Source organism: Triturus cristatus, chromosome 2_1 (assembly GCF_964204655.1).
Source record: "Triturus cristatus chromosome 2_1, aTriCri1.1, whole genome shotgun sequence".
Classification (NCBI taxonomy): Eukaryota; Metazoa; Chordata; class Amphibia; order Caudata; family Salamandridae; genus Triturus; species Triturus cristatus.
This window is the reverse complement of record NC_140581.1, coordinates 681,817,978-681,832,453: the sequence shown is the minus strand read 5'-3', so window position 1 is coordinate 681,832,453 and position 14,476 is coordinate 681,817,978. Positions and strand designations below refer to the sequence as shown.

Genomic DNA, 14,476 nt, shown 5'->3' with positions numbered 1-14,476 from the left:
AATAATTGCATGTGTTATTGTCTTTAGAAATAATGGGGGGGGGGGTGGGGAAGTGGTTTGCCTTACTTCTCGTGCAGCACAATCATTTGGAGCTTCCTCTTTATTCACTTTTCCTTTAGGGAACCCCCAGCCAGATTTTGCTAGATATCCTTGAACCAAGAGTACCTGTCAATATAGAAAGTTATTTAACATCAAAATCAACATAATTTTGTTAGAAAGATGTAAACTTTTTTTTTTTTTTATTAGGTATATTTTTGTATCGTGGACCTATCCACGAGTAAAAAAAAAAGCACTTCACATGAAGCAAAAATGTCATTAAAGCGTTAAATAAAAAACAAGATACTTCCCTGTACACCGTGGTTCTCCAGTATTTAATATCATCCACAGATCCACATGCTTGAATATTCCCCCTCCTCATAGTGGGAGTCCCACTATAATAATCACAAGTAGTACATAGAGAAGCATTGAGAGCAATACTAAAAATCAAGTGACATTGTTAACCAATTCACATTGTTTTATTAGAACGAAAACTCAGCCAATAAGAATAAAGCGAGAAATGGCCCTCCATATTGCTCTGTTGTCTTTGAATTGTAAATAAGAATCCTTGATTGAAAAGGCTTGAATTTCACATATTCTTCTGGCTGAAGTACGAGCTAGCAAAAGAGCCATTTTCCAAGACAGATATTTCAATTATGCATTATGGATAGGTTTGAATGGGCTTTTCATCAATTAAGATAAAACAGTGTTCAACTGTCATGTGTTCGCTGGTTTCTTATTCGGAGTAAAAACCCTGAAGAGACCTTTCACCACTCCTTTAGAAGTCTGTTAGACCAAAGGGAGCCAATATTTCTCCCTCTACGGAACCTTCATAATGCTGCCAAACAGGCTTTAATGGAAATATGGGCAGAACTTGATTGTGCTAGATGTAGTAAATAAGGTAGGATTTGCTCTAGAGTAGATTGAAAAGGAAGTAGGTTGTTACATGAATACCAATTACAAACTTTAGTCCATTTTACTTTTATTTCATTTGTTTGTAGAGATTGCTCTGGCTGGTTTTAAAATCTCTGTACGCTCTTTATCAATATTCAGGGAGGCAAATGCACTGTTGTGAGGAGCCATACTTATAAATTGGATGACCGTATCATTTGATGTACCACTTGTCCCTGGTTGATTGTTCATTGTTAAGAGAGATGGTGCCAGTATGAACTCAATGTGTGGCTGTTCGGAAAGGAGAAGAAGCTCTGTGAACCAATAATGTCTTGGCCACACCAAAGCTATTAGAGTCAGATGACACGGCTCTGGTTTCATTTTGTACAGGACTCTGAGAACCAAAAGAAACGGAGGGAAAGCATAGGCAAATATTTCTGTCCAAAATATTTGGAACGTGTCTCCCCGCCCACACCAAGAGTGCTTCTGAGGAATCCTGCTTACGAACTATCAACATTTTCTGTTCTGAGCTGTTGAAAACAGATACATATTCAGGGTACGCCATTTGTGGAAAAATTCCCATAATTGTGACTGGTTTAATTCCCATTTGTGGCATTCCTTTGATGTTCTGCTTAGGGAATCTGCCCATTTGTTTTCTACCCCTGGAACATGTTGAACCCAGACATTTTGTGAAGGGCCCATTTCCCAATTTGCTGTGCTTGCTTTTTGTCACAAGGATTTTCGACTTTGGTCCACCTTACTTGTTGAGGCAAAACATGGCGGTGGTGTGGTCTTTGCATACTAGTACTCCTGAATTCTTTATTCTGGGAAGAAAAGACTGAAATCCTAGAAACACTGCTTTCAACTCCAAAAGGTTGATGTGCAGATTTGCTTCCTGAAGGGACCATCCAATGTGGATTTCCAGGTCTTGCAAATGTGCTCCCCATCTTCTAATGAAGCATCGGTTGTCATAGTAAAATGAGGGCGAGAGCGAATGAAACATAGGCCTAGAGAAATGTTGGCTTCTCTCTTCCACTGTGCCATTGCTATCTTCATGGATGATGTAATTTGAATTATGTGCTCGAAAGACCCTTTCACCTGAACCAACTGACAGTTTAATTGTTCTTGCAGCAGTCTCATTTGTAGCCGGCAGTTTGGGATTCATGGAGTACACAAAGACATCAGTCCCAGCATGGACGTGAACATCTGGACATGGGTGAACTTTTTTCTGTAAGGGATGAAACCAGATGTATTATAAAAGGTGTATCCTTTTCTTCGTAGGGTATGCTTTGCATGTCTCTGTATTCAGGTTGCCCCCAGGAATGTTATCCACTTGCCTGGAATCAGTTACGACTTTTCCTTGTTTAACCACAGTCCTACTTCTTTGAAGTGTTTCATACAAGCCTGATGACCAACCGCTTCTTCTTAGAAACGCTGCTACTGGAGCCATAGACTTGGCGAAAATTCTGGGAGCAACCCGAATGGGAGAACTTTGAATTGATAATGGCACCCTGCCACTTGGAACCTCAAATATTTTCTGTGTTTTACATGAATGGTGATGTGAAAATAAGCATCAAGAAGATCTAGGGAAGTCATAAAATCTTCAGAGTTTAGTGGTTGTAAGATCTGGAGTGAAAGCATCCTGAATGATTGCTTTTGTAATGAATTTCTTCAAAAGTCACAGTTATCGAGAAGGAAATCGCCATGACAGAGCGGCGTCTTTCTCGGGAACATCTTGCTGACAAACGGTCATCGCTGGGTCCGCTGGCTTTAGTGCCATCCCCAGTACGTCCACTTGATCCCTTGGTGGCTGCTACACCCACTTTAGATCATCCACGGGTTGCAGCTCTAAGGGCCAGCTTGGACAGGCTGGAGAATTTAACAGCTATAGTACAGCTTAACGATGATAATGCTGCACCAGACCCACTCCCTAGTGAGACCCTAGTCCCCATGCTCCCTCTTGTTATTCCCTCTAGCAATGGGGTTTCCCTCCCTCAGCCAGTATTGGCAACGTTGGCAGTAAACAATCCAGCCCTTAGCAAAAGAAAAAGAACTGCTAGCCCACGCAAAGGAAGTCATGCCAAACCCTAAAAGAAGCCTAGGAGGTCAGGTGCTAGGGGGGTGGGGGACCCTTAAGAGAGTAGGGCAGGGTGTTAATTGCCGCCAGGGGGAGAAGGTGTTATAGCAGAGAATACCTTTGTTGACCTGACAGCTGGTTCTGTTGAGGCTCCATCCCACGAATCCCTCTCCATTGCCAATCTAGAGAAAATTATGAATTCATTATTGATTCCGGTTCTGGAGAGAGTTAAGGGGCTCACAGAGCAGCTGAATAGGTTTGAACAGGTAACCCTGGACAATTTTTTCTCCATAAAATCCCTTATTAAACTACATTCAAGAATTAGGGAAGATGGTCTAGGGGGGGAATCTGTACCCCGGGCGACACCTACATTTCTACAAGGCCCCACCACTGTCGCCGTATCAGTACCCGGGGTGGTCGTGGAAAATATTCCCGTTGTACATCCTGTGGCTTCCTCTGGGGCCGCCCGGAAGTCAGGGTTGGCCAAAACGGATGGCATAGTGTGACCCAAGATACCTAAGGCTAGTACCATCCCTACTAAAAGGACCGCACGGTCAAAGGACTCTGGTAGCAGTTGTCCAGCCAATTCAAAGAATTCTGGAAATAGTAATGGCCCTGAGACGAATAACGCTAGTATAGACAATCTGATGATAATCCCTACCCCACAGCCAGGAATGGATTCGGACGCAGGGCCGGCCCTTACGGTCAATTTACCCCCTGACTGCCAGCCTTTTGAGGCAGTTCTTACCGGGGTGCCAGTCCTTAAACCAGGCAAATATGAGACTTATGCCGAACTTAAGAACAAAACAGTATTCTGGCTAAAGGAAAATAGACCCTTGCCTAGCTCGATGGGTGGCCGGGTCATCCACGTAAGGAGGGTCAGCTGGATTGGCACTAGGCCGAAAGATATAAGGGGGGACTGCATTATAATTAACTTTGATGATCCTAGGGTTGCCAGCTATGTGTGTAGTCTTTCCACTAGAGAGGGCAGTTTAATTGGAGGTAGCGGAGATATTGGCATATATGACCTCAGCTACTTTAATCCCCGAAAAACCTTTGCTAGGCCAGTCAGAACCCCCATTTGGGAGGGATGGGCCGGTAGACAAGCCCACCTAAACCTGTCACAATTTAGCCTGTTTTGTAATAATCCATGTCCACCGCCCAATTGGTCATGGCATGGCTATTGACACGCTGTCTGCCAATCGACAGCGAAGCCATTTGCAGTGCTTGGGGAGGACGATTGTGGTAGTTTAGCCACAAGAATGGAAGTAGTGAGGCCATTTATTTACCATCCTTCACCTCCTGTTACCAATGTCGGCCTTTCAGAATGGGAGTGTACTGAACATCCTGAGCCTGCTACGCCCATCTTGGTGGTCCCTAGCGGGGAGGGCCTAGTTACAGGTGTGACATTTAACTCTGGCCCTCGGGATAGCTCTTTTGCAAAAGGGTCTTCACCGGGGCAGGCTGTAGATGGCAACAGGGCCTTGAAAGTTGTCAGCTGGAACATAGCTGGTTTGGCTCGCAACATCGACATACCCGAATGGAACTCATTTATTGAATCATTCGGGATATGTATGTTCCAGGAAACCTGGTGCTTGGAGCCCCGACACAAAGTGGGCTATATTAGTTACTTTGTACCGGCTATCCCATCGCCCGGAGGGAGAGGTCGCCCTTCCGGCGGCCTACTAACCTGGGTAAACATTTCCTTGGGCTATTCTATTCGGTGCATAGATACTAAGTCCCTGGACTTACAGAGACTAACAGTTAGAGGGCCACATGGGGGGGAGGTCGCTTGAGATTCTTAACATTTATGTTAGAGGTACTAGGGGTGGTATGCCGACATTGTCCCATAAGGGCGTTGATGACGAGCTTAGATCTTGTGGTCCTGACTCGTTCGTCATGCTCGCTGGGGACTTTAATTGTACCTTTGAACCCCTAGCAGCGGAAGATATACTGGGCACCCAGGAGGACGACGCTAGGAGAGGCATCCCCCATCTCTCAGTATCACCAATTAAGAGATGGACTCAAAGCGCCATTGATCTTAATGCCCTCTCCTTGGAACACGATGTAAGGGCTGCAAATTGCAGGACAAAGTCAGATTCTTGCGGGGCACATACGTTCAACAGGGTAGGTCAATCCTCCAGAATTGATTATATCCTGTTGAACTATAAACTTTGGGGGCACTTGATGGATATGGTGGTTCTCCCCTCTACTGATAGCGACCACAATCCCCTGTCCTTGTCACTGTCCCTTTTGTGGTCGGCAGGGACTAATGAACAAACTCCATATGATTGGAAGTCAACACGCGAAGTATGTCCTTCAAATTGTGGGAGGCGGCTAAAATGGAGGAATATTGTTGGCAATGAGGACAAGATGCTGGAAGCAAGATCAACCATGGCAAACGTCCAGTCCAGTTTGGACCTTGCCACAATTAGCGCCCACGAGATCTCCACGTTGTTTGTCCAAACTACCAAAGCCCTAGACAACCTCTTTTCAGTTCGCAATGCAAGCACTAGGGCCAACAACAGATGTCGCCCTAAGGGGAATCCTGGTTGGTATTCGCCTGCCTGTCGTATCGCTAAAAGGGACCTAATCAATGCAGTTAAACTTAAGGACGGTGGTTTGATTAGTACTGCTAGGAAAAGTTATAGAGGTGTCATCTCTAGGGCAAAGCTAGAGTGGGAGAACCAGTTTTGGTGTGATCTGAAACTGGCAAGCTCCGCTAGGGACTCGAAGGGCCTTTGGGAACTGATTAGAGCTAGAGACAAACCTGTGGACTCGCTCATAACATGCAATATCCCTGAGGCCTTGTGGTTCGACGACTTTTCCCATCTATATAATGTGGTAACGGGTAATGGGGAAGTTTCTATTGATGCCCCTTCATTAGACCACCTTGAACTGAGTATAGACTCTTTGTTTACGGTCAAGGAAGTGGTGGACGCAATTAAGTGTCTTGTCCCCAACAAAGCTGCGGGGCCGGATGGCCTACCAGGGGACCTGTTGCGCATCAGCCCGATAGAATGGGGGAAACTCATTGCCTCATTATTAAATGCTAGTTTTGCAGACGCAGCTCTCCCAGAATCTTGGAGGGGTGGGGAGGTCGTCCCGATTTTCAAGAAAGGGTGTCGGGACGACCCCACAAATTATCGCCCTATAAGTTTACTAGACTCCACGCAGAAGGTGGCAGGAAAGGTGGTCCTGGTAAGGGTTTTGCAGTGGGTAGAGGAGAAGGGTATCCTGTCCGATTTCCAGGCAGGTTTTAGAACAGGTACTGGGACCATTGAGCAAATATTCCGGTTGATGATGCTCTACTGGAAAGTGGTTGTTCTGGGCAAAGGCAGTCTGTACCTTGCATTTATAGACTTGCGGACTACCTTTGACCTGGTTCCCCGTAGCCATCTCTGGAGGGTGTTATCTGGGCTGGGCTTGCCCCCATATTTATTGTCCCTGTTAATCAAGTTGCACGCGGAAAACTTTGCGCAGATCAGGTGGGGAAACCAGGGTCAAAAGTCATCACGAATACCTGTAAACAGAGGTGTCCGTCAGGGATGCGTTTTAGCCCCCACTCTGTTTTCATTGTATGTTAACGGAGTGGTGGACCACCTTTTACAAACCCCTTCAGATGCCCCATCGTTGGCAGGCAGGAGGGTACCCACCCTTCTGTTTGCAGACGATACCCTCCTGATTTCCAAGACCCCGGAAGGGCTACAGAGCCTTTTAACTAGCATCCATTCTTTCTGTGACTCGAGGGGATTGAAAATTAATACTGGAAAGACCAAGTATTTGGTCCTGAATCCCCCAAAGAAGATTGGTAGGCCACCCATATTTAAATCAGTCCCCCTAGAAAGGGTCAAAGAATTTGACTATCTAGGAATTCGCCTCTGTGACACCATGAGATGGAATTGCCACCTCCACAAGGTGTTGTTGAGCCATAAGAGGGTGGCGGGGGCACTACTTAAAGAACAACGGGCCTCCTCCCTTAAACCAATTGCTCCGGTACTTGATATTTATAGGGCAAGAGGCGCGAGTGCGGAGCTTTATGGGGCGGAACTTTGGGGTGCGCAAAATGTGGACCAGCTGTCTTGCTCAGAAAATAAATTTCTCAAGGACTTAATGGGGCTCCCATACAGCACTCCAACCTTACCACTACTGCTTGACATGGGTAGTTGTCCCATTAGTGATCAGGCAAGGTTGCGTCCTCTCCTTCTTTGGGCTCGCATTTGGAGAGTCCCCGAACTGGCCAGCTACGCAGACGGTTTGAAAGAGGTCCTATCGATGCCTGGTTGGCCCAAAATTAGCTGGCTGAGGGAAGTCAAGCGACTACTGGTAGAATTGGGTCTAGAAGAAGCTTGGCAGTTAAGAACTGCTCCCCCCAAGTCTGTCTTGAAAAAACTGTACTGGTGATGGGTGTTAGACAGGCGAAACACTAATCCCAAACAATGTAGGTCCACTGCTGAATTTCATTTAGTGAAGGCGGTCCCATTTTGCGAGCCCTACCTTGATATTATATCAATACCCAGAGACAGGGCATTGTATTTTAAATTTAGAGTAGGAACACTTCCCGTGGGTGATCTAACTGCTAGGTGGAAGGCCCTGGCCCAGACGATTCCTTTTTGTCCGCATTGTATGACAAGGATAGAGTCAGTTCCCCATTTCCTATTCGAATGCCCTGCTTATGAAGCTCCACGTCGCAGGTGGTTGAAACCTCTTTGTAGAGAGCTAGGCACCAGACACCATAGGGAGGCCTTGCGAATTTTGAAAACGGATTCACGGCCCCTTTTTGCCTGTGGCTTGGCGAAGTTTTTAAGCTGGGCTTGGCTGATCAGATCAAATAGGCTTTTGTATCATGTTTAATCCTGGTTTTACAATGTATCTTTTTATGTAATTTATTGGCGCCTTCGTACTATGAATTGTATGCATTTTTTGCTATGAACTGGCTCCTTTTATCTTTAAAAAATAAAAAAAAAGTGTGTATATGTATTGCTTTTTAAGACATGCTCTTTGTCGAAATAAAGCCTCTTTGGATTGGATTGGTTAAGAATTGTAACTGGCAATTATGTAGTGGCTCAAACGGTGGCTTAAACAGATGAGTTAAGACAATGTTTAGATTTCAAGCTGGTATTAGTGTAAATGGTGGAATTATTTTTAATCCTTTCATGAAGGCTTTGATTACAGGAATGCGGAAAAGTGACTGGTGTTTTTTCTTTTGTAAATATACTCCAATAGCTGATAAATGTAGGCGTACTGAGGTGTATGCTAACTGTGACTTTTGTTAAGTGTAACAAGTAACATATTAATTGTTGTTCTGTTGGGGAAGATGGATTAATGTGCGCTGTCTTCCTGCTTCTTTGAGAATATTCATACATTCGTTAGGTAGATTGAGGTATCCAAATTCTATGAACTCATGAGCCAGATTGCAAGACTGAGCTGCTGTGGATTGAGGTGTCTCACCAAGCCTTTTTGTGGGTTAGAAGATTTGGATAATTAGGTAACTTCTCGTGAGGTTGTAGGGAGAGCTCCAATAGTGTTGCGTACCATGGTTGACGAGCCCAGGTGGGTGGGATCAGAATTATAGTCATTGAAGCCTCAGTTGCATGACCACAGAAGGTATGAGTGGGGGAAGAGGAAAAGCATACACAAATATCCCTGATCAGTTCATCCATAGAGAATTGCCGTTAGATTGTGGGTGTGGATGTCTGGATGCAAAGCTTTGGCATTTTGAGTTTTCTTTTGCTGCGAATAGGTCTATTGTGGGGGTTTCCCACCACTGGAAGTATGTTTGTAATAATGTACTTTGTATTTACCACTTGTGGACCTGGTGTGTTCTGCTGAGGAGGTCCTCAATTGTGTTGTCCTCCCCTGGTATGTATTGTGCTAGGAGGTGGATGTTGTGACTGTTCGCCCATTTCCATGTTTTTTGTGCCAATTGGGAAAATTGAATGGAATGGGTTCCCCCCCCATTTCCTAATGTAATACATTGCAGTCATATTGTCTGTGCGTAGAAGGACGGTTTTCCCTGCTATGTTTGTGAGGAACGCTTTGAGAGCCATTGCAATGGCCTGTAGTTCTAACAGGTTGATGTATAGAACCTGTTGTGCTGTCCTGTGTCCCTGAACCACAATGTCCTTCATATGAACTCCCCATCCCAGAAGTGAAGCATCAGTTGTGATTGTTATCTGTGTGATTGGATCTCTGAAGGTTCTCTCATCTAATATGTTTGGAGTGTATCACCACAATGGAGCCTCATTAACCTTGGGTGAAACCAACACTAAATCTTCCGTGTTACCTCCCGCTTGTGCAAGTCACAAGCGGGAGGGAACATGGAAGATCTAGTGTCGCTTAACACTCCTGTAGGGGCCTCATGTGTAGACAAGCATGAGGCAATATTGCTATGCAAGATGCCATCAATCAATCAAATCAATTAATCAATCAATCAGGGGTTCATGAAGCACTCTACTCACCCGTGAGGGTCTCAAGGCGCCGGGGGCAGGGGAAGGGGGGGCGGCAGCTCCGGATCAGTCGAAGAGCCAGGTCTTGAGGCTTTTCCTGAAGGTGTGCAGAGTAAGGGAGCGTCTGATGTTGACTGGGAGCTCGTTCCAGGTCTTTGCTGAGACGTAGGAGAAGGCTCTTCCTCCTGCTCTGGTTCTGCGCAGGCGTTGGGTCTCTCCTAGGGCGAGGTCGGCGGAGCGGAGGTTCCTTTTGGGTACGTGGAATGAGACTCTTTTGTTGAGGTATTTGGGTCTGACGTTGTGGAGGGATTTGTAGGCGTGGGTGAGTAGCCTGAAAGTCACTCTCTTCTCGACGGGGAGCCAGTGGAGGTCTCGCAGGTGCTAGGTCATCATGTTCTCATGTCGTGGGGTTCCGAGGACGAGTCTGGCTGCGGTGTTCTGGAGTTTGTGTAGCAGGGATTTGTTGATTCCAGCATAGAGGGCGTTCCCGTAGTCCAGTCTGCTGGTTATGAGTGCGTGTGTGACGGTCTTTCTGACTTCCGGGGGCATCCACTTGAAGGTCTTGCGGAAGGAGTTGAAGCAGGTGGAAGTGACGGCGTTGATCTGACGAGTCATGGTGAGGTAGGAGTCTAGAATTATGCCAAGGTTCCGGGCATTGTTCATCGGGGTGGGTGGGTGTCCGAGGGCGGAGGGCCACAAGGTGTTGTCCCAGGCGGTGGGAGAGGGTCAGAGAATGAGGAACTCTGTCTTCTCAGAGTTGAGCTTTAGGCAACTGTTGTTCATCCAGGCTGCGACATCTTTCGATCCTTCCTGGAAGCGGAGTCTGGTGTCTTCAGGGTTCTTCATGAAGGAGAGGATGAGCTGGGTGTCGTCGGCGTAGGATACTATATTGAGCCCATGCTGTCTGACGATGGCGGCGAGGGGGGCCATATAGATGTTGAAGAGCGTGGGGCTGAGTGAAAATCCTTTGGGTACTCTGCAGTTGTTCTCTGTGGGTTCGGAGAGGAAGTGTGGTAGTCTGATCCCTTGGGTTCTGCCCGCGAGAAAGTAGCAAATCCAGTCGAGGGCGGTTCCCCGTATGGCAGCATCGTGGAGTCTGGCTGCAAGAGTGCGGTGGGAGACTGTGTCGAAGGCTGCAGAGAGGTTTAGCAGGATTGGGGCCGCGGTGTGGCCCTGGTCGAGTAGCACGCAGATGTTGTCGATGACGGAAAGGAGGACGGTCTCAGTGCTTTGGTTGATGCGGAACCCAGACTGGGAGGAGTCGAGCATGGCGTTCTCTTCGATGACGGTGGTCAGCTGGGCGTTGACAAATTTGTCAGTGACTTGGGCTGCAAAAGGAAGGAGCGAGTTGGGTCAGTAGTTTTTTAGGTCGTCTGGGTCAGCCGTGGGGTTTCTTGAGGAGGGGCTTAACCTCTTCCTGCTTCCAATCGTCTGGGAAAATGCCGGTTCGAAGTAGGCGTTGATGGTGCAGTGTAGTTCGGGTGCCATGGTGGCGACGGCTCTGTGGAAGATGTGCGGCGGGCAGGGGTCCGTGGGTGCTCCTGAGTGGGTGCTCTTCATGGTCGTGGTGGTACCTTCGGTGGTGACTGGTGTCCAGGTGGAGATGGTGGTATGGCTGTCATTGCTGGGGGAAGGGGGAGTTCTGGAGTCTGTTCGCTGAAGTTGTCATAGAAGGCCTTGATTTTCAGGTGTAAGTAAGAGCCAAGCTTGTTGCAGAGGTCCTGGGACGGCGTGACGTCTGTGGCTTCGCTGGGGGTTTGGTAAACTGCTGGATGATGTTGAAGAGTACCTTTGAGTTGCTGGCATTGGCGAGTATTTTGTTTTGGATGAAGGTCTTCTTGGTGGTTCTGATGAGTTGATGGTATTCTGTCATGGCGTTCTTGTAGGTGTTCTGGTCCTTGGTAGTTTTGCTGTTTCTCCAGCGTTTTGAGAGACGTCTGCAGGAGCGTCTGGCTTCTTGAAGGTCGGTGGTGAACCAGGCGGCCTTCCATGGGCATGGTCTTTTCAGTGTGGCTGAGAGGTGCGAGTTTGTCTGCACAGCTGGTGATCCAGCGGGTAGTTCTTTGGCTGCGGAGTTGGCGTCGGTCGTGGCGGAGGGGGGGGCCGTGAATGAGGGTGGAGTGGAGGTGCTCCTCTGTGACCTTGCTCCAGTTCCTTCGTGGCAGGCGTGGGACAGGCTTGTGTGCAGTAGTGGTGTTGAAGAAGTGTACGCAATGGTGGTCTGTCCAGAGGGGCTGCGAGGTGTGGCTGAAGTGGACGATGGTCCCTCCTGCAAAGATGGGGTCGAGGATGTGTCCAGCTTTGTAGGTGGGGGTGGTGACGAGCTGCTTCAATCGAGGTTGGCGAGGTTGTCCAGAAGGGCTGTGGAGTCGGGGTCGCTGCTGTTGTCGAGGTGGAAATTCAGGTCTCCGATAAGTATGTAGTCCGTGGAGGCGATGGTGTGGGGTTCAAGGAGGTCGGCAATGGTGGTGGCGAAAGAGGCGCAAGGTCCTGGGGGTCTGTAAGCGAGGGTGCCACGAAGTGTGGTTCTGGGGCTGGTCTGGATCTGGAAGTGGAGGTGGAGGTGTTGGAGAGGGAGTTGCTCGTGCTGCAGGTGGAGAGTCGGAGGGAGCTTGCGTGCGATGGCGAGTCCCCCTCCTGGGTGGTGGGGGCTGTCCTTCCTCTGGATCTTGTATCTGTCGGGAATGGCGGTGGCGACGTTTGTCCAAGTTTCCGTGAAGAAGACAACATCTGGCAAGAGGGTGTCGAGGAGGTCCCAGATCTCTACTTCGTGCCTGTGTACGGAGCACACTTTGAGGATGCACTTAAGTGCTTCGGTGGTGCGGGCGTCCGGCGTGGGTGCGGCGGTCGTAGGGGTGCTGTGGATGGTACGAGTGTGAAAGATGTTTGCCTAAGTTCGGAACCAGAAACGGAAGGAGACTAAGAGGCAGAAAAGAGTAGGTAAATATTCCTGATAAATTCATCAATAGAGCACTGCCATTGGATAGTGGGTGTGGGAATCTGGAGGCAAAGTTTGAGCATTTTGCGTTGTCTGTGGATGCGAACAGATCTATGTGGGTAAATCTCCACTTATGGAAGTAAGGGAGGAGAACTTGTGGGTGGGGTTCGCATTCGTGAACTTGTTTCCGCATCCTGCTGAGGTCGGCAAAATCGTCGTCTCATACCGGAAGGTGTTCCGCTAATAAATGTTGTGATGTACCACACAGTGCCAAATGGTCTGAGACAGGCGTTAAAGCTGTGGCAAGTGTACCCACATACTTCCCCCCCCTGTTTTTAGGTCTAGCCTAGTGACGCAGCGCATGCACTGCTCGCTTGTGAGATCTATTGTTGTCGGTTTTGCCTTGGAAGCGGGGTGGAAGCTCCACCCATGCTTTGCATTGGTGCGCATCAAAAATGCGCACTTTTGATTGGAAGGGAGGCATGTTTGTTCCCTCTCTGTCTCCTGTTTGCCGTGCCTCCCCAGACAGGAGATGTGCACGCGTACGGCACGCAGCATGTTCCCTCCCTGTCTCCTGCTTGCCGTGCCTCCCCAGACAGGAGATGTGCACGCGTACAGCTCGCGGCATTTCAGCACAACGCGCACATGGCTCGCTTTCACTTTCTTTTGACTTTTCATTTTATGAATTTGCCCCAGTTCTTTACTAGGTGAACTCGAAGAGCTTCTCTAGACTTTTGAATTCGCTCGAGTTCTGCACAGCCGGCGTCACCACGCTTGTGTACACACTACATGGATTTACCTCCGTCTTGCCCTCCATTAATTCACAGCAATCGTACCCCCACCTGTGTAGTCATCAGCGTGTTTACCAGTCAGGAGGTCAGTGCGTGACGAACGCTGAGCTGTACAAAAACATGCAACATAAGACAGAGTGTCCCACTGTCTCAGTCTCAAAGCGCTTAGAAGCGCTTTAGTCGGAACACTTTAAAAGTGCCAGTACAGCTGCATGCCCATGTGACGCAGTGTGTGTATTCGACGTTAGAATGTACACAAAGGAACGGTGCGTGTGCACGCCTGGTAATCCACTCCGGTATTTTACAAAGGAAGAGAAAAGAAACAAACTTGTGTGATCTGATAAACAGCTGTTGAACTTGGGTGGACCCAGAAATATAATGTTTGTTTTGAGCGAACAAGCACTGTGCACTTAAATGTTTCCAGTCCCTGCGGAGGGCGTGAACAGCTGTTATACCCTCTAAATAAGCACCATCTCCAACGAGCAGCAAAAGGGCTAATAACAACCATTAATACCCTGCAGCATCTGGGCATGGAGGCCTCTCCGATCTCCTGCAGGTAGGCAGACAGAGTGTCTGTTTCCATCAATGCCCTGTCTGGCTTCAGACTCGCAGTGCATACACCCGGATGCGGAGGGCTGTGTGCAGCGTGAATACAAGCAGGGTCGGTTTTCCCTTCATCCTTGTGAGGTAGATGAAGAGAGTACTGCTGGGTGTGGTCACGGTTACATGTACTAGCAGTGCCTCAGAGAGTTTCCGAGACTGAACCTAAAATCAGTGCAATATTTAGAGGGGAGACAGTAGGTTTCATTACTGTGAAACCAGAAATATTTTGGGACACAGGACCGGGCAAAATCCGTGGGTAGTGAGGGATTTCTTTTTGAGGGATCACATCAACGTGGTGACGGTGGGGGGGCGGGGATCCAGACATTATTTTTGATTGTCAGGTCTGCTGTTCCTTTTGCTGCAAGTTGGGGAGTAAATATAGCATACAATTGGGATCAACGGGCCCCTCTGGGATTTGGGCCCCGGTGCCTCTGAAAATTGAGGCTTACAAAACAGAATGTACTAATGTATCTCAGACACATTTTGCGAGTCCCAGTGGGGTCGCAAATGACCTGCCTCATCAATATTCATGAGACAGGCCGCAATTGCTACCCTTTGGGAATGGGCTACAATCATAAGGATAATGGCCTGCTGGGGACAGCACACTACTGTGTCTTTGATTGCTTTTTAATTACAGCAATGTTTTCTTAAAACGCAGCCTGTTTTCCTCCAAGGAAAATGGGATGCGTTT

The 14,476-nt window shown here is 48.0% G+C and overlaps 1 protein-coding gene across 2 annotated transcripts in view; it reads right to left on the bottom strand.

Annotated features, from left to right (window-relative positions):
• The window catches only part of DCP2 (decapping mRNA 2), a 330,233-nt gene that overhangs the window by 265,695 nt on the left and 50,062 nt on the right, over window positions 1-14,476 (bottom strand). For both annotated transcript variants that reach the window (XM_085632614.1, XM_085632615.1), the window contains exon 4: window positions 67-165. In XM_085632614.1, the coding sequence (XP_085488740.1) occupies window positions 67-165 (99 nt within the window). The remainder of the gene's footprint in view (window positions 1-66; window positions 166-14,476) is intronic.